This window comes from Somniosus microcephalus, chromosome 11, assembly GCF_052327205.1.
Source record: "Somniosus microcephalus isolate GS21.2 chromosome 11, FLI_Smic_1.0, whole genome shotgun sequence".
In the NCBI taxonomy this organism is placed as follows: Eukaryota; Metazoa; Chordata; class Chondrichthyes; order Squaliformes; family Somniosidae; genus Somniosus; species Somniosus microcephalus.
Genome location: NC_140997.1, coordinates 60,315,459 through 60,342,483, shown reverse-complemented (window position 1 = coordinate 60,342,483; position 27,025 = coordinate 60,315,459). Strand labels below are relative to the sequence as shown.

Below are 27,025 nucleotides of genomic sequence, written 5' to 3'. Positions count from 1 at the left end.
TAATGACTCTACCTGTACCTTTCAGGACATGAAACTTATAAGTGAAGATTATATATAAAAGGTGGCTGGCTAAATTGGATGCAATACCATAAGTACACATTCAACCCCAAAACAAAATGGAGACAAACATTTGAGCAAAAGTACAAAAGACAGGATAATGTATATTGCAGAGACCGTGATTAAACTAATAATCAAATAGACATTTGTATTTAGTACAATGCAAAAACTTTATGAGATGATCTAGAAGTTAAATTAAACCATTGAAAACTGAAGAATTGTCACCAAATCAGTATCTGCACAGCATCTGTACAAGTTTTGCTTAAAAAAAATACATATTTCATTAACACACTTTGCAACAAGCACTCTAGAATATGGTTGAAAAGACATGCAAGCGACCAAGTACAGTTCCAATGCTGCAGCACAATTCTGCTCTAAACTTCAATGTAACCCATCTCTTCCCCTCCCCTTTACCAGGCACCAAACTGCACACCAAACGGCCTGCCATACACTGGTAACTTTATGGTAAAAGTAATTAACATGGGTGTAATTTGAAGCCAGGTAAATAAAAATCACTAAATTTTAAACCAGGCACCAAATGTTCTTCTACTTTCAGTCCCAGTATCTGCTATATTTAGGTCAGGACTACAAAAGAAAAACATTCCCCAGTACTTGTGACAGATTCAGAGGTAAAAAAAAAGAAAATTCTAGAAATGAACAGCATCTGAAAATTAGGCTCTGACAAACTGTTTCATCCCAGAAATTAACCAGTCTGTTTCAAATACTGATCAAGCTGTTCATTTTTAGCATTTTGTTCTCATCACAGATTTCCAGCATTCAGAGTTTTTCCTTTTTACCTGTAATGAAGATTCAGACTTTCATTGAGCTGCTTATTTTAAAAGAAAAGTAGCCAAAGCCAGTGTGACAATAACAGAAAACAGAAGGGGAACAAATGGGAGATTAGCATCAGTTGCCTGCATCAAATGTAAAAATATGCACCCTTCCCACAAAAACAAGTTGAAACATTACTTTAATAATCCAGACAGCTTAAGAAAAATGAGTGCTTGGGATTACAATTTCGGTACAACTGATTTGGAAACCGTGACCACTGGTTTCGTATGTGTTCTTGTCTTGGACTAGTAATTAAGACTTATTTTTTATTCCTGAAAGAAAATAAATTTGATCCCTCAACCAGGGGGATCAAACGAGTTTACAACCAAACCAAAGATAATTTAGGAAGCAATTGATGACAAATTGTTTAAAACAAAAGCATAGCAAATGTTAAGATTTACAAATTACTATATACACACAAATATACAAAAATATTTACAAAACAGCTGAAACAATTAGACAAAGGAGCTCAGCGAGTTGGAAGAAAAATAGAGTCCAGACAAAAGCCAACTTCAGTTTACAATGTTCCTGAACAGTCTCTGACGTAGGATTTTCTTCTCCATTTTAGCACATTATGGTGGTGGTGCCCACCATACGAATGGAAAGCAACTTTTTTTGAAGCTACATCTGAAAATTTGTACATTTATCTGATTTACAATTAAGTTCAAAAGTGATGAAGTGGAAACGTAATAGGTGGAGAGCCAACACTGCTAGTACTTTGCATGTGGGATTCAAAAGAGCTCGGCGCGATCCCAACAGGCTCATTTTGCAGTGACTCTCCTTTTAAGAAATCATCCTCTTCATCTTCAGCTGTATCCTAAAAAATGATGGTAGAAGGGACATTATGTATTTTAAAGTCAAACCAATACTACTCAGTTTCCTAGCAGTTACAGCAGTGGCTTACCAATCAAACACCACTGAGTTCAAGTCCAATGTTTCTTTTGCTCAGATCTGCCTGTCGTAATAGTCAGGAGCCTAGTCAGTCATCACGTGAAGAGAATTTTGGAATAGCTAAGTGTTTCACCTCAAGAACTACTTGTAGACTCATTGTGATCTCACAGTGGCATTGATGGTAGCTGATAAGTTAGTACAGGAAACTTTGGTTTATCCGGAGTTTGTATGTCCGGAAACCTCGATCTAACGGCAGAAATCAGCAGCCATTTTAGTTAGGTTTTTTTTCTTCTCCTAGCATTTTTTTTTATAAAAACAGTCAGGCTCTGGAAAGCCTCTGTAGCTTAGCAACAGCTTCAGAGATGCTTCCAAGGTACGGGCCGAGTGTTTACAAGCTGTTGCTAAGCAACAGTGTTTGTTGTCAGATACGGAGATGAAATCCTCCGTATCCTTCAACATTAGCGCTGGTCTATCCGGAAATTTTGATAGATCGGCAGCAGCTTGGTCCCGTCGGTGCTGGATATCGCGAAGTTTCCTGTAACCTGCCTTTCTAGCTAAAGGCAGCTCTAGCTGTAATGAAAGGTGTCTTTAGCAGTACCAAAATTTTCTTTAAAAAGCGCTAACCACTTTAGTGCTTGCCTATTGAGACTTTACATTGGGTTTTCCTCAGAAACTTAAACGGTAGTGACATATTTCTTTAAAATACTCCATCTCATTAAGTCACTATTGTAGACATTTAAGCACAAGAACCCTCAGCAATACACTGACACAGGCATTTCTACTCACCAGTAATGGATGTTTCTTTAACTGACCCTATGGGGGTATGGGGTGTTCAAAGGAACCCCTAACTGGAGGAGATGGTGGGTATGGAAAGTTATTTTCCTGGTTTCTCGCTCCTGGTGGTCAGGACTTGTTCCTACTGTACTTTACAAAGTAGTTCTTCTGTTTAGCCTTTGAAGTGCATTATTGGAGTATGTTATAGAATGTACAGTAACTAGTTGATCAAAACTTTTTTATTAGTACTTTAAACAAGTTAAAAATGCATATGGGTCAAAAGGAAGAGCAGGAGATTTGCTAACTAGATCACAAGCATAGTACAAACATGGCATGACCATTCAGGATTTTATAAATGGGATTGTTATTGATTTTTTACTATAATAACGTATCATCCAGTACTTGCAATATTTAATACTGAAAGTCTGACTGGAAATGTTATTAATTCTGGTGTTTTACTCTCTGCTGATTGTATTTTCTGGTGCTACAGATTAGAGATTACATCTATGAATAGAGCTCTAGCTGCGTGTTTTGCATAGTAACCAGCTGGAATAGCAGTCTTTTCATCGTCACTACTATTCAAATGGATGTTAACCTGCTTCACAAGTATTGCACGCTAGTTATGCAGGTCAGCCTTCCTTTGTCCACATGGGCAAATTGGTTATCGGAGAATTTCCCCATACAAAAATAGCAGCGGATTGCTATTTATCTATAAAAAAAAGGGCATATGAATCACTCTCAACAAGAGCAAGTCAAAGTTACCTGTGGTACCAAAAACAGGAAAATTTCACCAACTAATTTTTCCATTTGCTACATTGTGATAAAAAAATCCTGTTAGAATAACATGCAGTGCCCACCAGTTTAATGATTTTCTGTGGAACCTGAACGTCCTGCAGGCTCAAATCCTCCCAGACCCGATAAACACCATCAAACATTTTCTTAGATCTGTCAAAAAAACAAATTATGATCTATGCTCAAATAATCTCAACAAATCATTTAGTACTCAGTTATAACTCGCTCAAAAGGTTAACAGTGTACTCATTTCAGCAGCGCATATACTGCCAATATTGTCATAATGCATTACAAAATAATGCTGAGAATAGCTATACTGTTAGAGTTAAAACTTGTTGCACTCCAAAATCTGATTTTAAAAAAGTTTAACTGAAAACATAGTAGCGATGTAATAAGTGAAATCTAATAGATTATAGATTCAAAAAGAAAAATATCAAACAGAACAAGCTAGCTGTTCTTTACATAGAATATACAGAAACAGGCCATTCGGCCCAACTAGTCTGTGCTGGTATTTATACTGTAAGGGGTTAAAAGGATTTCTAGAATTAAAGTGAGTAGAAACAATGCTAGTAAGCCTGTCTCCTGTCCTTGCTTAGGAATATAGAACGGTAGATAAGACAGGACAAACAAGATTTTAATAGAATGAGGTAAGCACCTCATTACTAGAGTAGAAACAGATAAGTTAGCATGCTCATGCTGCAGAGATGGGTCTCTGTGAACCATTCAGCAACCTCTCTGATAAGAGGCAACAAATGAAGGTAGCCCCTCTAATAAATTATACACCAATCAATGATCATAGAAGGGTCGTGCATGAGGGGTGCATGCCCCGAGTTAGGTATAATTACTCATTGGAAGCATCCTTTCTCAGGCGGCTGAGACTGAGATTTTCCCCCTGCATATGCTTGAATAAAGATCGTGAAACTGATCCAAGGTGTCCGTCTGGTGAATTAGTGGTCGCTATAGGGCAAGCGTCGACCCCTTATTTCAGGGGGTTCGCTTGAGAGGAGGGATGACTTCTCTATTACCCCATCAATACAGGTAGACTACCCTTTATCCGGACTTCCGAAAACCAAAACCCTCTAAAAACCGAAGGTTTTTTCGTTCAGCGTAAGTCGTGCGTACGAACGAAAAAACCTTCGGTTTTTAGAGGGTTCCGGTTTCGGAAGTTCGGATAAAGGGTAAGTCGTGCGCACGACCCCCCGCCGACCCCCCCCCGCGGACCCCGCCGGCCCCGACAACCGCCGACCCCCCCGTGGACCCCGCCGGCCCCGACAACTGCCGACCCCTCCGCGGACCCCGCCGGCCCCGACAACCGCCGACCCCGCCAACCGCCGACCCCCCCGGCCCCGACAACCGCCGACCCCGCCAGCCCCGACCCCCCCGCGGACCCCGCCGGCCCCGACAACCGCCGACCCCCCCGCGGACCCAGCCGGCCCCGACAACCGCCGACCCCGCCAGCACCGACAACCGCCGACCCCCCCGCGGACCCCGCTGGCCCCGACAACCGCCGACCCCGCCGGCCCCGACAACCGCCGACCCCCCCGGCCCCGACAACCGCCGACCCCCCCCGCCGGCCCTGACAACCGCCGACCCCCCCCGCCGGTCCTGACAACCGCCGACCCCGCCGGCCCCGACAACCGCCGACCCCCCCGGCCCCGACAACCGCCGACCCCCCCCCCCGCCGGCCCCAACAACCGCCGACCCCGCCAGCCCCGACAACCGCCGACCCCCCCCGCGGACCCCGCCGGCCCCGACAACCGCCGATCCCCCCCGCCGACCCCCCCGCGGACCCCGACAACCGCCAACCCCCCCGCGGACCCCGCCGGCCCCGACAACCGCCAACCCCCCCGCCGACCCCGACTGACTTACGCTGAGCGTCAGCGTAAGTCGTGCGCACGACCCCACCGCGGACCCCCGCCGACCCACTTTCCGAAATCCGAAATTCTCCTTTATCCGAAACTCGGCTGGTCCCGAGGTTTTCGGATAAAGGATAGTCTACCTGTACTCCACACAAGTCTCCTCCCATTCGATCTACCTCATCTCAGCCTTTCAGCATAACTTCTTCGCTTTTCCCTCATGTACTTGTCTAGTTTCCTTTTGAAAGCATCTAAGATATTTGCCTCAACCACTTCCTATGGTAGCAAGTTCCATACTCTAACCACTCGGAGTAAAGAAATTGCCCCTTATTTCCCTATTGGATTTATATTTTCCTATTGGATTTAATATCAAACACTGCCATACACTAACCTTTTAAGAATATAAGGATCAAAGGGAAAGAAGCAATCAAGCGGATTAGTGCAAACCTGCACCAAGTCACCTCCAGTGCTGCTCCTAACAACTGGTATGAGCTGTCGATTGTTTCGTTCAATAATTGTGTAGCAGAAAACTAATTGATACTTTCTGTAAAAAGAAAAAAAAACACTTTAAAATTACTATAATTAGATCATGATGATCTCTACAAGTATGCCTATGTTTTTCTGCCTTTATGTACCTTTGTTGTTATTTAGTGTTTATCAGATTATAAAAGTCAAACTACTGCCTTGAGATATTTTTTATTACTAAAGCATGTTTCTGTAATCGTCAAGTTCCTCAAGAAATCTTCATCAAACAGTAATGCTTTTCATTTTACAACAGAAAAAACAAATTTTCAACAATGCATTAAGAATTATTGTTTATTAACAAAGAGAAGACACACCCATAAATTCATGGTTTTATCAAATGTCATCTCTGGTTTATATTTCTATAGTAAAAACCAAGTCACAATTAAATCTCATTCATCAATTACAACTAGATAAAATAAAAGAAACCATGGGCGGAACTTGAGGCTCCGTAACATCAGCAGGGGTTCACACAAAATGGGAAGCTTATTGGAAAATTGTGGGGGCATTGCCTGAGATTTTCCAACAACTGACATTAATAGAAGGAAAATTATGGGCAATGCACTCACAATTTTCTAATAAGGCTGCTACTGTACGAGACCCTGCCAGTGGTGCAGACCCTAGGACATTCCGTCTTGTGTGTAGATCTTTAAATGTACAACCCTGAAATTATAATTACCTTTAAAATGCTCCCATTATACACATTGCAAATTTAAATAGTGATAAACAAATCTAGTCTAGAAATTGGTTCAGAGTTTAATCATTCAAAGTGTTACATTAAAAGATGTTTTCAAGGCTTTTGACACTATTTTTAGAACTCTGCTGGAATATAGCATCAAGGATCCATATCTATAAATACTTTAACATACTTCAAGATTCAAATCATTCAAATATGAAGTGCAATGTCAAACAGTCTTTGTACTTGGGCCCAAGAATATGTATTATCAATATCCAATAATACTCACCTAGTAATAGCTGCAAACAAGTTGACGACAGAAGGTAAACAGACTTTTAGAGGGTTCAGCTGGCACATTACCATACGTTCAAAATTTAGACTTTGCAAGTATGTCAAACCTGTACAGCAAAGCAAATAATAAAACTAAATGTGAAGCAAATTCTACTTAATGTTTTTTGAAACTATTTAAAAATTCACTGTACATTGCTCCAACTTAAAAAGCCTTCAACAGAAACTAGAGTAAAAAGAAAACTCCTAAGTATATCTTTCAAAATCTATGTTTTTATTATTGTCATTCTTGGGTCTCTACCAAGGTCACACTACAGCCATCCACTGAGAGGTATGCAAGAAAAGCCTGTGCAGACTAACTCTCTGATCCCCCTGCCTTTCCTGCATTGGCTCTGCTGTATTCAATCCAGTATGCTACTCATCTATAGCAGAGCATTTTAGGGCATCAACAGACTTACCAGACCACCTACAGGAAACTTTGTTATATCCGGCACCGACGGGACCGAGCTGTTGCCGATCTATCAAAACTGCCGGACATACCAGCGTTAATGTTGAAGCATACGGAGGTTTTCATCTCCGTATCTGACAATAAACACTGTTGCTTAGCTTCTAAACAGTCGGCCGTACCTTAGAAGCGTCTCTCCGAAGCTGTTGCTAAGCTACAGAGACTTTGCAGAGCCTGACTGTTGGAAAAAAAAGCCACGAGAAGAAAAAAAACCTAACAAAACGGCTCCTGATTTCTGCCGGTAGATCGAGGTTTCCGGACATACAACCTCCGGATAAACCAAAGTTTCCTGGTAGTTAGTTTTTGATGTATTTCATATTTTTGTTATTATTCCTCAGTTCTTCTCCTGTATTTCCCCTATACCACAGCCATTTCCAGGCAAGACAATGGGCTGTAGACACTCACCAGGTTTCCACCAGTTCTACTCTATAGCCACCTGCTAAAAGAGCAGCAGCAAATTCTGATTTGGATTATTCCCTCCCTTACTGTCATGTGGTGTGAGGAAGAGGGGAAACAGAATGTCTGACCTTCATAAAGTAGCACTACTTTCACAGCAACATGACCGAGATTAACTGATAATCTGGGAACTTGCAAGTGCAAATCTGCATAATACCACTGTGGTGCACAGTGCTCTGCGATGTTGCAACATCCTGCCACTTCATTATACGAAACATCAAGCCTTATTTTCCATTTTGTGGAGTTTTGAAAAATGTATTTTAAAATTCCACGATAGCCTCCACTTTAAAAAGGTACCAAATTTAATATAAAACTTAGTTAATCACCTTTCCTCAGATTTCCATCCAGTAATTGCTTGTAACGGAATATGAAGATGTAAAACACAGCTTGGCAAGCAGAGTAGAATGATCCGTGGAGAGCCACATCACAGTAAGCTTTTGTTCCGGCATCCTGGCTGTCAATGTAGTGGTGTAACCAGGGAACCAGCAGATCCAAACAAGCCTTCACAGTGCTAGTCAAGGGAATGAAATCTTACTCAGTGAATTAGTTTATTATTGGCACATAAACAGGTTCTAAGAAGTCAATTCTTGGCCATTCACTCCATTTAATTCAAATGTACAGTTACCAATTATGTCACTTTCTAGTTTAGATATTAATCTTCCTTATCTCTGATTCATGTCCATTCTCTCCACTTATTCCAAGACATCCACGTGGTTGGGTACTGCTACAGAACTGCACTGGGGTCAGAATGCAATAGGATTGCTACACATCGCAGGAGGAACTTGAGGAAGGAAGGGAGAAAAACCTGACCACCGCAAATACAAATTACGGCAGTTATGGCTCAACAGGGCAGAGAAAGGGCACCTAGGTTCTCCGTCACAGCACTGGAGGCCTTAGTGCAGGGTGTTGAACCGAGAAGACAGGTCCTCTACCCAGGAGGCCCTCTCCCCGAGGAACTGGATCCAGTGCCGCGAGAAGTTTAATGACTTCACACGAATGGTCAAGGTCAGTGAATGCATCTTCAAATGCCATATCCCACCAACTGCACCACTAGCCTCTCACACTGCTCAATGCACCACACCATCGCTCACCTACCAGCAATCTCGATCAATCACGGCACATACCTTCACCTCACCCTCACACACCTGCCACTGCTGCAAGCCTCACACCTTGCACACACTGCCAGTTATTCAACCATGACAGGCACATCCCCAAACACATTCTACCACACTCACTGGCACACTCCTCTTTCTCTTGCAGGCCAAGGTGGTGCATAACAGGAGATAGCAGCAGCTAACTGGCGGGGGACAGTCACGGCTGCATATCCTGTCCCAGCTGGAGGAGACTGTGCTAGACATCATTGGAGGGGACATGGCAATCGGCGAGACTGAAACTATTGATGACTGTATGCTCATACCTAATCCTCCTTCTCAGATCCCACCTCCCCCTCATCCCACAATCTCTTCTCACTTACAAGCCGCTGATGGTGTAAGCATGCACATCTTATTTTCCTCCCTCCCTTCACCACAACCCTACTCTTGTGCCTTTCTCCTTTCAGATACCCAAGAACTTCAAACTTCCCAGTCAGTGCAGGAAGAACAAGAGGAGAGTGATGGAGAAGAAGAGACACCATCACTCGATCTGACACTCGCAGGTACCAGCTCAGAAATTGGCACTGCACATACTTCAGAGGGTACTATAGAGGTGGGATCTGCACATGGTGATTCACCGGGCACGAGTAGCCTGCAGCCGGGGCATGGGGAAAGGGTAGCGCAGGTGCTGCAGCCAGGGCATGGGGAAAGGGTAGCGCAGGTGCTGCAGCCGGGGCATGGGGAAAGGGTAGCGCAGGTGCAAGCTCCCCAGAGGGCGAGGTCGCACATGAGTTCTTCTGCAGAGGACTCAGATGAGGACTTCGATGGGCATGCACATAGAAATGCTTGGTGCATTGGCAGGCCTGCGAGAGAGCCTGTTGTCACTGTAAAGGAACATGGAGGAGTCCAACTCCGATATTGCACGGGCCTTTGCGCAGAGCTTGGAGCCCATGGTTTCCAGGATGGACGTGATGGGCAACTCCATTAAAGCACTTGTGGACTCAACTATGATACAGGGTCTGATGGGCGATGTCTCAGCTTCCATTGCAGCACATGCGGAAGCGGCCCAACATCCGAGAGCTGCAGTGGAAGCTCAGACTTCTGTCATGCAAGCTCCGACTGCTGCCATCATGGCTGCGTTTACCAGTGTGGAAAGGGGCTTGTAGGGTGTCACAGCGGTCCAGCAATCTGTCCTCTAACATTACTAGGACTGCTGAGGCACCGCCCCAGGGGAGTGCCAGTGGCTCCATGGAGCACGAACCTGCTGTCCTCTCTCAGGATGACAGCATTCGTACTTCCACCACTGCCACTCCGCCAGTGCCCTTGCTGTTGCCGATCAGCCAGCCAGCCAGCCCAGACTGCTGCCACCCATGCCAAAGTGGTGCAGTCTACAGCCGGGCCTTCTAGGCCCAGAGCTGCTCAAGGTTGTCCTGCAAGGCCATCTGCAGTCTCCCCCACTGAAAGTCAGCAGCCTTCCGCCCGCCATGCTGCAGCCACTGGGGTAGCACTGCGTAGGAGCACTAGGACAGGTAAAGGCACACGGAAGACAGGCACAAAGGGAATGCACAAGGGTGATTAGTTGACTTTGTTATGTAGTATTGGAATGATGCATTTATAAATTAGGTTCGGAATGTTTTGTGGTGGCTTTCATTTCATTTCAGCATTGTGGCCAAGAGGACGCTGTGATGTTCCGTGAAAGAGGAATGATAAGGTGGGGAAGTGTTGAGCAATGGGGGGATTTGGGGCATTATTCAGGGGAAGTGGAGTCAAATGATGCGCTCATGGACAGCCCGTCCAGAACGTGGACTTGCAGGTTGCCTCCTCCCACCCTCCTCATCCTGAGGTGGTCGTGGAACCCGTGGTGTCAAGGGCTGTGTCCTCATGATGGCCAATTTAATGAGGATGCAGCAGACCACCAGGAATTAAGATACCCACTCCGGTGATTACTGGAGGGCTCCTCCCAAGCGGTCAAGGCAGCGGAATCATTGTTTGAGCACCCTGATGGTCTGTTCAATGATGTTGCTCGTGGCATCATGGCTGTCATTATGAGTGCTGGCCACGAATGGTGGGGTTGCGGAAGGGTGTCATCAGCCAGGTGTAGAGCAGATAGCCCTTGTCGCCTAGCAGCCACCCTCAGGTTCGAAGTGGGACTGGAAGATTGCTGGCACAGCGGAGTGGCGCAGGATGAAGATTCATGACTGCTGCCAGGAAACCGGGCATTCATCATGATATACTGGGCGTGGTCGCACATCAACTGCACATTAAGTGAGTGGTACCCTTTGCGGTTACGGAACATCTCACCATTGAGATGCGGCGCCCGCAAAGCCACGTGTGTGCAGTCAATGGCGCCCTGCACCATGGAGAAGCTGGATATCGCACAGCCATCTGCGCGCTCCTCCTGCTTCTCTCTGTTTAGAGTAAGGCCTCCTGATGAGAGCCCTCCTCCTCCTCCCTCTGCGAGCAGCTTGTCTTCGTTGCTGCCTCTGCTCCATCTCCCAGTCATGCTGTAGCACAAGGGGGACTACAACTAGAGCCATGACTGGGAGCAAGTGGTGTACTCGGAGACCTTCCAGTACCAGCCAGCGCCTTCCCAATGTCCAGCAGCACTCCCTGCACACTTTTAAAATCTCTTACAGCAACCCAGTACTCCTACAAACTCTGCAAGGGCCAGTACAAAAGCAATAATCAACTTACCTACAAGTTGGGTATATGCCTTTAAGTGGGGGAGGGGTCCCTCGTGCAGCTTAGCACACGTTCACCTGTGCATGTTTAGGAGAGGGCGTTGAATGGAGCGGCGACATCGAAAATGGCAGGTCGTGCGTTTAATCAGCGTTACACGCTGACTAACGTGAAGATCTGCCTACTCTGCATACTGCCGGCGCCACACGTATCACCCGTGCTATCGCCCTCACCAAGATGAGGAACAGCGCAGGCCACACCGGAAGCCTTTTTTTAAATTTTTTTATAAACGGCCATAACTACCACGCTAAGGTGCTGAATGTTGCAGTCAAGATGTATAATAGTGTGTGTGGAAACTGTGCACCTTTACTGGAATAAGTCACCCCAGCAATATATTTTACACTGGTGCCTCATGATCCTAGTCAACCAATAGTACATAGGGTAACAAGTAGTGGTTTACCATGCGGTATTCATGTATAAAAGGATTCCTATGTTAGTGACGTTAGGGCAGTCAAAATATGATTTAAAATCTCTGCAGTCATCCAACAACAGTGCTCATTATCCAAAAGCCAGAATTTACATGCAAGATTAAAAATGAGTCAAATTATAATACAAAGCTATGGGACCTGCTGATTACTTACACCACAGGAATATAGGTTGCTCGGGCCAGAAAACTTCCAATGTAGCCTGCAGCTGCTTGTCTTATTACGGCAGGATTATTTGGATTCTGCATCATCTTCCAAAGGTATTGTAAAAAAGCCTCTGCCAGTCCCTAAAAAATTGCAGTGACAAAACTAACTGAATAAGCATTTTATTCACCAGAGCTATGTTCTGACTTAAACCATTCAAAGTTTTATCTATCTTTTAACACTGGTATTTGTAGGGCTGCTGCAATAAACTATGTTCATCTGTGGAGTGCATATGGTGAAAGTTGATGAATCGGGATTCCAATGTTAGATTGATATCCTGAACTTTCACAAGGCCCATTAGGGAGACATTTCTGCTTGGTAGCTTTACCTATAGGGATTCATTTTCCTCTGGAGATGAAACAAGGTGAGTAGGACTCATAACAGTGCAAATTGTACATGCTCCATTTTAAGTACTAAGTTGAATGGGGCAAATAGCCTTTTCTCTTTCCACAATAATGTTCTAATAATGTCAATCGTTCATTGTCATCTCCAATGGTAGATTCCTCATTTGTGACAAAACGTAATGCATTTTTGCCTGGGTTAGATCATCATTTTGAATTATGTATTGCCAAATACTTTGAATGACCTGCTGGATGGGCTCCCATCCAAGTACAATGGTAGTTATCATACCTGCATACCAAGAACTTCCAGAACTACACGCGTCTCTGGGCACAATACACACACAAGGTTAAAATTAGTTATTGCTAGCTGCTTACTGTAAGCTGGAGGAAATTTACATTACAGATCACCTAATATTCACACCACAGAAATATATGTAGTTCTGGAAGTCTTTGGTATGCAGGTATTATAACTACCATTGTACTTGGATGGGAGCCCATTTAGCAGGTCATTCAAAGTAATCGGCATAGATAAATGAAGATATCTGATTCAATTTAAAATCCGAGATGACTGACATCCTGGGGGAGTGGCTTAGAATGACGGGTGTGTCTGGAGTAAAGCTATGAATCAAGCCTCTAAGAAGAGCAAGACAAATGATTCTTTGTACGTCTCTTTGACAGACAGCTCTGTGGCCAGCAGCTTCCAAGTGTGGGTTTAAAGTAGGCTGTATCAGCTCACCAATCATGAAGAGACTAAGGTGATCTGGCTCTATGATAGCACTTCACCACTTAATAATTCAATGACTGTTTCAAAAGATAGCGCAAAAGAAGCATCTTTGTTGATTGTTAAAGATTATGACTACTGCAAGACTAGTATAAATATGCTTTTACCTATTTAACGATTAAATAAATGTGTTTGCTGGTTTATAGCCGGAGCCTCAGTCTGCTATGGTGTATATTCAACTGCATACTGAAGACAAGGTCATGTGGTGGCACATCGTATATTTCAATTAGCCAGAATACAAAAGTCCTCTGTTCAATCCTGGGACCTTGCTATATTTACATAGACACTAGGCAGATAAAAATACAATCTGGTTTGTAAGGGACGCAAGGTCCCTTACAAAATTAAGTATTTTCCTTGTACAATCTATATCATCCCTTAACTAACACACTGGCTATTACTCATTTTGTTTTGTTTTTTACAAAAATCATCAATCCATGAAAAAATCTGATACTCACCAACTTGAAACTGCAGATATAGAACATGAAGTACTGGACATAACAAGAAGCATGAGTGCGTAGGACCAGTTTATCAAACACTACTATCAAGTCACGGTACAAGTCTTTTGTCCTGGTCAGCTCCAACTCACCTACAGAAGAGATGATTTACACATTCAAGTAAACCAAATATTTACTGCAGAAATATATCCCAACACAGGCTCAGCATGTTACTATTTAAAGAAGATGTTTAACAACTTTGAATCTGGTGTCTTATTGAAGTATAATTCACTTGTATGCAATAGATGAACAAAAGGGGAAAAATATTGCATTATCTACCTTTGATATGGTCTTCCTCATTTTTGGAGCAGTTTGTCACTACGTATACATTCCCTCCCTCCTATCCCCACAGTTCTTACATAAGAACATAAGAAATAGGAGCAGGAGTAGGCCAATCGGCCCCTCGAGCCTGCTCCGCCATTCAATAAGATCATGGCTGATCTGATCCTAACCGCCAATCCACTATCACAGAACCATCTCCTGAATCTAACAGAATTAGACACACGAAATAGGAGCAGGATCAGGCTACACGGCCCCTGGACCCGCTCCGCTACCCACAGGGCCATGACCGATCCGAACCTAGACTCATGTCCAAATTCCTGCCCGCTCCCCGTAACCTTTAATTCCCTTTACTTCTAGGAAACTGTCTATTTCTGTTTTAAATTTATGTAATGATGTAGCTTCTACAGCTTTTTGGGGCAGCATATTCCATGGACCTACCACCCTCTGAGTGAAGTAGTTCCTCCTCATCTCAGTTTTGAAAGAGCAGCCCCTTATTCTAAGACTATGCCCCCTAGTTCTAGTTTCACCCATCATCGGGAACATCCTCCCCGCATCCACCCGATCCAACCCCTTCACAATCTTATATGTTTCAATAAGATCGCCTCTCATTCTTCTGAACTCCAATGAGTAGAGTCCCAATCTACTCAACCTCTCCTCATATGTCCATCCCCTCATCCCCGGGATTAACCGAGTGAACCTTCTTTGTACTGACTCGAGAGCAAGTATGTCCTTTCTTAAGTATGGACACCAAAACTGTATGCAGTATTCCAGGTGCGGTCTCACCAATACCTTGTACAACTGAAGTAATACCTCCCTATTTTTATATTCTATCCCCCTAGCAATGAAAGCCAATATTCCATTGGCCTTCTTAATCACTTGCTGCACCTGCATACTAACCTTTTGAGTTTCGTGCACCAGGACCCCCAGATCCCTTTGTACTTCAGTACTTTCCAGTTTCTTGCCATTAAGATAATAACTTGCTCTACGATTTTTCCTGCCAAAGTGCATAACCTCACACTTTCCAGTATTGTATTCCATCTGCCAAATCTCTGCCCACTTACTTAGCCTGTCTATGTCCCCTTGCAGGTTTTTTATGTCCTCCTCACTCACTACTTTCCCTCCCATCTTAGTATCATCTGCAAACTTTGATATGTTACACTCGGTCCCCTCCTCCAAATCGTTAATATAGATTGTAAAGAGTTGGGGACCCAGCACTGACCCCTGCGGAACACCACTAGTTACTGATTGCCAGTCTGAGAATGAACCATTTATCCCAACTCTCTGCCTTCTGTTAGATAGCCAATCCTCTATCCATGCCAGAATATTATCCCCAATCCCGTGATTTTTTAGCTTAAGCAATAATCTTTTGTGTGGCACCTTGTCAAATGCCTTTTGGAAGTCTAAATACACTACGTCCACTGGTTCCCCTTTATCCACCCTATATGTTACTTCCTCAAAGAACTCCAGCAAATTTGTCAAACATGACTTCCCCTTCATAAAACCATGCTGACTTTGTCCTATTAAATTATGATTATCCAAATGTCCTGTTACTGTCTCCTTAATAATGGACTCCAAAATTTTACCTACCACAGATGTTAGGCTAACCGGTCTATAGTTTCCAGCCTTCTGTCTACTGCCCTTTTTAAATAAGGGTGTTACATTAGCAGTTTTCCAGTCTGCCAGGACCTTTGCCAAGTCCAGGGAGTTTTGGAAAATTATCAATGCATCCACAATCCCTACCGCCACTTCCCTCAAGACCCTAGGATGTAAGCCATCAGGTCCAGGTGATTTATCCGCCTTGAGTCCCATTATTTTACCGAGTACCACTTCCTTAGTGATTTTGATCGTGTTTAGCTCCTCCCCCCCCCATAGCCCCCTGTTTGTCCAGTGTTGGGATATTCTTAGTGTCTTCTACTGTAAAGACTGATATAAAATATTCATTCAGTGTTTTTGCCATCTCCATATTTCCCACCATTAATTTCCCGGTCTCATCCTCTAAGGGACCAACATTTACTTTAGCCACCCTTTTTCTTTTTATATAACTATAAAAACTCTTACTATCTGTTTTTATATTTTTTGCTAATTTGCTTTCATAATCTATCTTCCCTTTCTTAATCAATCTTTTTGTTATTTTTTGCTGTCTTTTAAAGTTTTCCCAATCCTCTATCCTCCCACTAGATTTGGCTACCTTATATGCCCTTGTTTTTAGTCGAATACTATCCTTAATTTCTTTACTTAGCCACGGATGGCTGTCTTTTCTTTTACACCCTTTTCTTCTCAGTGGAATATTTTTTTTTTGGAAGTTGTAAAATAACTCCTTAAATGTACACCACTGATCATGTATCGTCTTACCCTTTAATCTATTTTCCCAATCCACTCTACTCAATTCCACTCTCATACCTTCATAGTCTCCTTTATTCAAGCTTAGCACGCTTGTTTGAGATCCAACCTTCTCACCCTCTAATTGAATATCTCACCTGGTGAGGTTGGACTCTTCTTTTACACACACATTTGCTCTGTTCTATCAACATGTGTTTCCACAATGAGGCCTTACATACAGCCCAGCTAGGGACTTGGCTGGGATAATATGAGGATTTAGCCTTAACGTTTGTTGACATAACAGACACTGTGCTGCAAAAAGGAAATTCAGTGCGAGGCTTTTGATATATTTTGAAAATGTGAAAAGGTGCTATATAAATACAACCTCTTTTTTCTCCACCAGTCTACTTCCTCACATTTGAAATCATTTTTATGCGTGAGATAAACAAATGAGCTGTTAGTGATTCTCTATTCCAATTTTTCCTCCCTCCTCCCCACAACAGTACAACCAAGATTAAGAACTCAGAAGGACCAAGATAGACAATGCTCCAAAGTAAAACACCACTGCACCAATAACTTTAAAAATAATTTGGTTTAAAATCCCATGATTAAAATGCTCCTTTGGCAGACCCTGTAAAACATTGACTCCCATCCTCAATAAAAGCATCCATCATTTTTTGAATAGCGCTAACACAAATGTCAATTGACCCTTTTTAAAATTTAGATTTAAAGTGTACATAAGAAATAGGTGCTGGAGTAGGCCACTTGGCCCTTCGACAAGATCATGGCTGATCTTCTACCTCAACTCAATCTTCCCGCACTATTCCCATATCCCTTAATTCCCCAAAATTTCTCGACCTCGGTCTTGAATATACTCAATGACTGAGCATCCACAGCTCTCTGGGGTAGAAAATTCCAAAGATTCACAACCCTTTGAGTGAAAACATTTCTCATCTCAGTCCGAAATGGCCGACCCCTTATTCTGTGACTGTGACCCCGTATTCTAGACTCCCCAGCCAGGGGAAACATTTTCCCAGCATTAACCCTGTCAAGCCCCTTAAGAATGTTATGTTTCAATTAGATCGCCTCTCATTCTTTTAAACTCGAAGGAATATAGGCCTAGTCAACTCAATCTCTCCTCATTAGGCAATCCCCTCATCCCTGGAACCAGTCTAGTGAACCTTTGCTGCACTCCCTCTAAGGCAAGTATATATTTCCTTAGGTACTCCAAGTGTGGCCTCACCAATGCCCTGTATAATTGTAGCAAGACTTCTTTACTCTTATACTCTAATCCCTTTGTAACAAAAGCTAACATACCATTTGCTTTCCCAATTGCTTGCTGTACCTGCATGTTAACTTTCTGTGATTCATGTACAAGGACACCCAGGTCCCTCTGAGTGCAAACATTTCCCAGTCGCTCACCATTAAAAAAATATTCTGCTTTTTTGTTTTTCCTACCAAAGTGGATAACTTCACACTTCCCCACATTGTATTCCATTTGTCATGGTCTTGCCCAGTCAACCCTGTCTATATCTCTTTGCAGCCTCTTTGCGTCCTCCTCACAGCTTACTTTCCCTTTCCCACCGAACTTTGTATCATCAGCAAACTTTGATACGTTATGTAAATGTAGCGAGTCAGTAGACGGTAAGAGCTACATAGATAATATTTTCCCTTTACCAAATTCAGTAACTGTTCAAAACTGAACAAATTTTATGCTCGCGATTATAAATAACTCCTTGGTCAGGCATCAGTCCCCTCACCTTCAAAACCACTGATCACACTCTCCTCAAAAAAATTACCTTGATCCTGTCCTTTCCAACTACTGTACCATCCCATAATCAATTCCTTTTCTTCTCCAATGTCCTTGAATGTGTTGTCAGCATCGAACCTTGTGCACAGGTCTCCTAAAATTTTTTCCCCAAATCCCTTCTATCCAGTTTCCACCTGCCCACAGCACCAAGACAGCCTTAGTCAAATACATTAACATCCTCTGCAAATGCAAATATGATGTATTATCCCTCCTTGTTCTCCTCAGCCTCACCACACCTTGCAACACGGTTGACCACTCCATTCTCTCCCACGTTCTCTCCTTTGTGGGCCAACTCTTGGGACTATCTCACTTGGTTCTATTACTACTCGTCACCTCCAGAATATCCCTAGGTTCAATCCTTCACCCCTTCCTTTTCCTTTTCCATTCTGCCCCTCAGAGACATTATCCACAGGCATGGGGTCACTTTCCATATTTATACTAATGACACCTATCTCTACTTCATCACCAGCCTTGATTCCATCATCAGTTCTGTCTCATCAGACTGCCTATCTAAAATCAAGTCATGGATCAACTGGAACTTTCTCCAACTGAACATTAGGAAATCCAAAGCCATCGGTGATTTAGGGATCTAGAATGAGGTTTTTTTTTTTTTTTTTATATACAGAGGGTTGTGAAGTTATGGAATGCACTTGTTTCCACGTACTGTGTAATTCTATGTACTGAGCTCCCACCAAAAACCCTGCACCGTGACCCCCAACTCCATCCCTCTCCCCAGCAGCTTGCTCAGGTTGAACCAGATGGCACGCAACCATCAGAATCCTATTAGGCCCCAAGTTGAACTTCAAACTCTACATCCTATCCATCAAGACCACTTACTTTTATCTCTGCAATATTGTCCACCTCTGTCCCTAACTCACCTCACCACCACTAAAATCATTATCTAAGCTTTGTTACCTCAAGCATCAACTTCTCCAAACGACCCCCCGAGCCCCAACTTAAACTCCAACCTGTACATCCTCACCTGTATTAAGAACTGCTTGTCCATCACCATTGACTTCCTGTCCCTAAACATAATGTAAACAAAACCCTAGTCCTTGTGTACAAATCTCTCCAAGGCCTTTCCTCACTCTATCCCTGCAACCTCCTACAATCCTCTGACTCTGCCCCCTGCAAGTTTCTCACTTGGTGGGAGCAGTTTTAGTCTTAACTTCTGGAATTCCCTCCCTAAATCTTTTTGCCTTGATACTTCTCTTTTTGACCATGCATTTGGTCAATTCTAATTCTTCTAGTACTGCACATTGTGAAACACTTTGGGATATTTTATTACTTTAAAAGGCACTATACAATTGCAAGTTATTATTGTTAGTACCATTGACATAACAAACGTCCTTTATGTAAGCCAGCAAAACAGACATCAGAATATCCAATCGTTCAGCCACTGGATGGGCCATCACATCATTATTTGGCAGTACCAAATTGACTTTCTGCGTCTCTTCATCCTCATCCTGTACAGAGGGAAGAGACAAATATCAGCAGGCCAAGAGGAAGAATAAACAATATTTTTTGCATTTTTACTTCCCCGCCCGCCCAAAGTGTTATAATTTTCATGGGAACCATTCTTCTCGTGACGTCAGGTAGTAGCCGGCATGCAAAGATGGTTTTCATCACTTTTACACAACTGGGTCTGCCAACCCAATGGTAGGGATGGGAGATAAAATTCTCATCCTTGTTTTCAAATCTCTCCATGGCCTTGCCCTTCCCTTTCTCTGTAACCTCCTCCAGCCCCACAACCCTCCGAGATATCTGCGCTCCTCTAATTCTGCCTTCTTGAGCATCCCCGACTTTAACTGCTCCATCATTGATGGCTGTGCCTTCAGCTGCCAAGGCCCTAAAGCTCTGGAATTCCCACCCTAAACCTCTCAGCTTCTCTTTCCTCCTTTAAGATGCTCCTTAAAACCCATTCTTTAGGTCATCTGCCCTAATATCTCCTTATGTGACTCGGTGTCAAATTTTGTTTTATAATCGCTCCTGTGAAGTGCTTTGGGACGTTTTACTACGTTAAAGGTGCTCTATAAATACAAGCTGTTGTTGTTATATTCTTTTAGACCTATTTACTGTAAAGTTTCCAGATCACGGGGAAGTTCCAAATCAGACTGTGGTATTGTACACACCCAATCTTAAAATCCACCATACTAACAAATGTAGAAAGATAGCTATCCCAACTTGCTGCTCATATTTCAAAGGCTTACCAGATGCTAAATTTGCACCATTAAATTAGCATTTCAAAATTGCTCACCATTACCTCTAACAGAATTTAACAAAACTTTTGATATCCCCTAGTCAATGTAAAAGTATAGGGCGGTAGCAATATGAAAGTGAATGAGGAAATGTACTTTATGCATTTCCCAGACTAATAACAGTGGGAGAAAGTAGGTTATTTGCAAGGACTGTAGTATGCAAGCTACAGGGAACCTGGGTCTATGTAGGTATATTTACATTCATGACAGAGGTGAGGCACTTCCCAGAATGTCTTAATTTCTTCCATTCAAATTACATAAAACTTTCAATTTAAATTGATCGACCGAATAAAAAGTTCGCAGAAAGTGCAAGGGCTGAAACATTTTTCAAAATATTTACCATATCAAAGAGGCCTTCCTCTGCGCATGTAGACAATCCATTGTTAGCCTCAGCAGCAGTTTCTTCCGCATCTTCAATGTCGTTACGCGAGGCATTCACCTGAGGAATAATGGAGCCAATATTATACCTTCCAACAATCCAAGAAATATTTGGTACTGAATAAATCTAAGTTTTAGGCTGCATTGGTATGTAATTCAACATATCCTTTAGGGCCTGCCCAATGTCTCCATACTACCAATTTCTTTTGGCTGCAATTTGCTTTTTCTCCAGTGTAAATTAAGTCATGGCTATCAGACAAATATTGCATTGCAAAAGAATGTACAACACTGAGTTAATTTAAGTGTATCTTCCAGTGAATAAAATGCAGAGGACCTCTGCCAATGGAAACATTAATATTTGCAGTACCAGTCTTCACTGGGATAGTGGTAATTGTACATTCGCCCTGGAGTAAGCATGACATACAAATATTACACTCTTTTTGCTTTAGCTTCATTTGGTCATTTTATGAATGCATTAATAGTGATTTTCAAATGTTACAACTACTGATTACATTCATTACAAGTACCGACGCACTCCTCAGAGAGCCCTCCCTTCAAATATTGACACATTCCCCGTCCTAACTTCCTCCGTGATGCAAGTCTCAATAGGGCAGTAATTCTATTCATTTGGGGTGCGATCTTGCTGCCCTGGAAATTCTGACATGACACGTCATAGGCGCGACACCATTGCTGTGCCCCTGTAACACAGCACACAATTGCAGGCGCAAAACCACAGGAAGCTGTCCTGTCTATTTTTGGTTTCTTTGCATTGCACTATTGTACCATCATTGTTTCTTAAATTTGGACCAAAAAAAAGGAAATAAACTAAATTTTTGAACCCCTTCCTCTCAAGACAGTTTGCCTGAAAATAACCAGCAATTCCTTGTAGGCATGGGCATTCCCTTTGTCCTCAAGGAGACAGAGGGACAAGACTAAGAGGACTTTTTCAGCCAGGAATATAAGCAGATACATTTGCAAACGAAGTGGGCTCTAGCAGATCCACTCCTACCAAAGGAGCTGAATGTACTGACCATGCCACAACTATGATGGACATATCAGAGGAGATGTATCTCTGCTGCTTATGATTCAGAGGGAAGGCAGTCACAGAACTTTGCCATCTCCTGCAGTGGGACCTTCAAAACTCTTCGACAACTGGCAAGGCTCAGCTCATGAAGTGAACGTCACAACTGCCTCTCACGTAGACGTGAAAGATCCCATCGCACTGTGTAAAGAGCAGGGGAGTTCTCCTGGCATCCTGGCCAACATTTATCCCTCAACCAACATTAAAACAGACTACCTGGTTATTTATCATTGCTGTGTTTGAGTCCTACTGTACGCAAGTTGGCTGCTGCAAATTTCCTACATTACAACCATGACTACACTTCAAAAGTACTTCATTGGCTGTGAAGCACATTGGGACATCCTGAGGTCATGAAAGGTGCTATATAAATTTTAAAAAATTCTTTTCTTTTCAGAAGGAATGTATTGAAATTACAGTGTTAACCAATTTGATGATTTAAAAGAGACAAAGGGGGAGAAATTGGGCACCACAGCGCCCCATTAGCACCTCTGGGGGGCGCTAAGCACTTACCGACCAGGCAGAGCCAGAAGATTGACTCCTGCTATATTCGGCGGGAGGTTTGCGGCGGCGGTATGGCGTTGCGCCACGATCTCCTTCACCTGGAGATCATGACATCATCGCCGTGCGCATCGCCCCGGACCTGAACTTCAGTTCCGCGCCCTGCAGGATGACACCGACAGCTGCAGAAAGCGTTGAGCAGGAGGCCGGGCGCTTCGGGGGCGAAAGTTAGAGGGGATGTTGACAAGCTAAGTACCTACATTTCTGAAATAGTTTTGGTCAATTTGTTTTGCTTCTCCTGGGCCGTGATCGATCAGCCCGGCACTCTGCTGGAGTGCATGGGGCAGATCAAGCCAGATCGCGGCCACCGTCAGGGACCAGCTAACTGGTCCCAATGCAGAGCCTGCAGCGATGGTTCTTCCATTTAAGGGAGGGAAGGAGCCTCGGAATGCTGCACAGGACATTGTGCAGTACTGCACCTCTACCGCCCCGCCTACATCCTTTAGCGCTCCAGGAAGGAAGTAGAGTGCTTGATTTAGCGCTCCACTTCTTTCCTGGAGCACTAAACCCAATTTTGGGAAAGCTGGAAAACCATTAGCGCCTGGCGCTAAGTTTCCCAGCTTTCAAAGATTACTACTCCCAAATGGGGCAATAATTAATTTCACCCCCTTATACTATAAATAGTGCACAGCTAAGGTGTTCAACATTTTCCACCAACAGGATTTATTTTTTCAGCAACATTTTAACTCTCTTAGGACAAAATGTCACATAAGGAGAGAAAATGCTGCTTTTAAAAAATAAAAAAATAAATAAGATAATTTTTTTCAAATACAGTACATTGTTCTAGCAGTGTCCAAAAAATGTTAGTCATTTTAATGAAAGCATGAAGTTCATTTGCAACCCCAACAAATAGATCACTTCAGAATTTCATTTCAAGTTTGAGTACTTACATCCAGTTTTAGAAATTTTTCCACTACGAGTTCCAAAATCTCTAAGCGCAGCACTGGCAAATACACAGTGATCCTCAATAAATTGTGCACATAACATTCCTGACAAATAAAATCAGAAAAAAATACTAATTTTTGGTTCATTTACTTCATGTCACACAAATTAGTTTGTCAACAGCACAGTAAAGGAATTCTCAACTAATTTCAACTATATTTTTTCAAAATAAACATTTAATGGCAATTTGTCTAGCTAACAAAAGCCCCAAAAATTAAGTTAATTGGTCTATTGTGACAATTTTGGCCATCTTCTACAGACAAGGAAGCATTCAGAAGAACGTCGATGTCATAGTAAAAAGAGCATGACTGTGTGGAGGAGAATGCAGCCCAGTATCATACCCATAATCAACAGGCTTCATGGCAATTTTTATTCTAATTATATCTATTGAAATGTTAAATCAACTAATTAGCACTGTGCATGCCAAAACAAAACACAAAGATATTTAACACCAAAGTTACATTTTGCTGGTACTATAATCTTTCAGTATGCTTATTAACATAAAAGACTGTAGTGTCCAAGCAGCAGCAATCAGGTGTGCAGTAATTCCAAGATTGCTCCAATTGCTCATGGATGTCCAGTGATCACCAGTCAAAGCAATAACTGCCACAATCTTCAATAGCAGTGACTCTGTAGTCCTTTTCCCCTGGTTATATAGATTGTCTATTTGTGATGCAGTGGTTTCTCTGGAAGGCAAGGTGTACGACTGATTGGAAGATGCTATTAATAACATCTCCTTAGCCCTGTATCACTTTCAATGTTAATGGATCTGCACTCGGTAACTATCCACTTTGAAATAACATTGATTATAGAATCATAGAATAGTACAGGAAACTTTGGTTTATCCGGAGGTTGTATGTCCGGAAACCTCGATCTAACGGCAGAAATCAGCAGCCGTTTTGGTTAGGTTTTTTTTCTTCTCCTAGCATTTATTTATTTATTTATTTATTTTTTATAAAACAGTCAGGCTCTGGAAAGCATCTCTGTAGCTTAGCAACAGCTTCAGAGACGCTTCCAAGGTACGGGGTCGAGTGTTTACAAGCTGTTACTAAGCAACAGTGTTTGTTGTCAGATACGGAGATGAAAACCTCCGTATCCTTCAACATTAGCGCTGGTCTATCCGGAAGTTTTGATAGATCGGCAGCAGCTCGGTCCCGTCGGTGCCGGATATCGCGAAGTTTCCTGTACAGCACAGAAGGGTGTCATTCGGCCCATCAATTCTGCACTGGCTCTTTCGAAGAGCAATCCAGTTAGTCCCACTCCCCCTGCTCTTTCCCCATATCCCTGCAATCTTTTCTCCTTGAAGTATTTATCCAATTCCCTTTTGAAGGCTACTATTGAATCTGTTTCCACCACCCTATCAGGCAGCGCATTCCAAATCCTAACCACTCGTTGTGTAAAAATATTTTTCCTCATGTCACCACTGGTTCTTTTGCCAATCACCTTAAATTTGTGCCCTCTAGTTATCGACTCTTTAGCCACTGGAAACAGTTTCTCTTTATTTACTCTATCTAAACCCTTTATAATTTTAAATACCTCTATCAAATCTCCTCTTAGCCTTCTCTGCTCCAAGGACAACCCCAGCTTCTCTAGTCTATTCACATAATAACTTAATCCCTCATCCCTGGAACCACTCTCTTCTGTACCCTCTCCAAAGTCCTCACGTCCTTCCTAAAGTGTGGTGCCCAGAATTGGACTCAATACTCCAGCTGGGGCCGAACTAGTGTTATATACAGGTTTAGCTTTATAAACTTCCTGGCTTTTGTACTCTGCGTCTCTATTTATAAAGCCCAGGATCCCATATGCTTTATTAACTACTTTGTTAACCTGTTCTACCACCTTCAAAGGTTTGTACACAAACATCCCCATTATTGTTGTACTTAGCTTGAATCATGGGCTTGCAGCGATGGTTTTTTTTTTTTTTTTTAAATAAAAGAGTACTCCGTCAAAACTGACCTGTTTTATTTGTTGTTGTATTGTTGTTACCTGCAGCAGAGAAACTGCTAGAAAGTTTATTTTGAGAAGTGAAGGCATGTTTAGCATGCAAATGGTACTGAAGACTAGATGTACTTCTGTGATACCGGAACTCAGTTCAACAGATACAAGTAACCGTCTTTCTATCTAATAAACCATTAAAGTTTTTTTTTTATAAAGTCTTCTCATTCACAAGTCCTTTGGTGCTTTGCTCCATAACACTTTACCATTAGTTTTTCTTCCGTTGAATTGCTTTCTGTTTGTACAGTTAAGCCCATGATGACAGTTCAATCAAATCACACAAAAACACAGTGGTCATTTTGTTCTTTTTCTACTTTTAGTTTAAGCTCTCTTCCCTTGCTTTTTTAAGGGAATCAGCAGCCTGGCTTTGCCTACCAGGAGCCAGGCTGTGCTTCCGTATACTTCTGAGAGAAACATTGCGATCACCTCAAGAATTAACATTCATGTTGGACTATGTGCAGATAGAGGAGCAGAATTCCACGCACAAGAATGATGGCTGCGGATTACCTAGCAGTTCCTGGTTTGCTGCCACTGTTAAAAAACCTTGAAAGACTCATTTGTTTTGTCCACAGAACACATGAATTCCTGACATTTCCAACCATCTGAGTGGACAGGATAGAAAAGCATTTTCTGGAACTTTTGGGATACTTCCACGATTAATGTACATTTAAAAATATTAATTGCCAAAAAAATGAACGCGTTGTCAGAGGTTAACTGTAATTAATTGATAGCCCTACTAAATATGTTACATTATAAAGTGTGTTTATTTTCCAGAATTAGATTACAAAGAAGGTACTGTTGCTTACCAGGGTTCTGGCTGATTTGTTTACAAATGGAAATTTTTCAGCTAGTATTGGCATCAAAAATTGTGGTGTTCTGCCAAAAATGAATTAAAAAAGTATGTTTTAGTTCAATGCAGAAATAATGCTTGTAAAACTGAAAAGATCTCATAGAAACAACAACTTTCATTTATGTAGCACCTTTTAACATAGGAAAACATCACAAGACTGTAATAAGTCAAAAATTGATCTATCGATTGGATACTAAATAGCAACACAGTCTGTTTATATTTTGCATCAGTCATCACTTTAACTCCTAGGACCAAAACAGGGAGAATCAAGCAATAAGGAGGCCATATGCAGCTCTTTCCTATGCAAACTGAAGAGCACGTTATTGAGACAATGCACAATTTAAAATCAACTGGTTTATTTTACTTAAAATACATGAATAAACAACAAACAGTTTTCACAATTAATGCAATTGATCAATTTCCCAACATTCCTCAATTATGGAAAACAATAAAGACACAATTAACTAAATCTTTAAATGTAGGCTCACTGTTCTAGCTATGCTAGGACACAGCTCACCCTTTGTCCGAGAGAGTGAGATAGGGACAGCAAGAGCACATTCGCGCAAGAACCTTCCCCGCTCCCTGTCTTAAATCGCAAGGCGGGGGGTGCGCGCTTTGACCCTCCAAGCTGTCACAAAATTGGTACTCTAAGTGAAATGCCTATCCTTTAATGTGGAATCAGAAGGCTTCCACTCATCTGCATTAGCTAAGGTCCGGCTGTGCAAATGGAATGGAACAATTCCCTGGCCTCTTAAGGTATTGCAAAATAGCCACCTTCGTACAATGACATGAATGTTTGAGATTGTATATAATGACCCTACCTTTGTTT

At 42.5% G+C, this 27,025-nt stretch overlaps 1 protein-coding gene across 8 annotated transcripts in view; it reads right to left on the bottom strand.

The window, feature by feature from the left end:
* Positions 1-202: 202 nt before the first annotated feature.
* The window catches only part of rrn3 (RRN3 homolog, RNA polymerase I transcription factor), a 40,648-nt gene continuing 13,825 nt past the window's right edge, over positions 203-27,025 (bottom strand). For 7 of the 8 annotated variants that reach the window (XM_086000777.1, XM_086000778.1, XM_086000775.1 and 4 more), the window contains 11 exons: positions 26,153-26,222; positions 23,300-23,398; positions 20,733-20,831; positions 19,465-19,600; positions 13,685-13,815; positions 12,060-12,190; positions 7,975-8,159; positions 6,689-6,797; positions 5,593-5,745; positions 3,411-3,498; positions 203-1,705 (listed from right to left, as the gene is read on the bottom strand). In XM_086000777.1, coding sequence (XP_085856903.1) covers positions 1,553-1,705; positions 3,411-3,498; positions 5,593-5,745; positions 6,689-6,797; positions 7,975-8,159; positions 12,060-12,190; positions 13,685-13,815; positions 19,465-19,600; positions 20,733-20,831; positions 23,300-23,398; positions 26,153-26,222 — 1,354 coding nt within the window. In that variant the 3' untranslated portion in view covers positions 203-1,552. Of the gene's footprint in view, positions 1,706-2,565; positions 2,731-3,410; positions 3,499-5,592; positions 5,746-6,688; positions 6,798-7,974; positions 8,160-12,059; positions 12,191-13,684; positions 13,816-19,464; positions 19,601-20,732; positions 20,832-23,299; positions 23,399-26,152; positions 26,223-27,025 lie in introns of all 8 variants that reach the window. The other variant, XR_015079958.1, reaches the window with a different exon arrangement.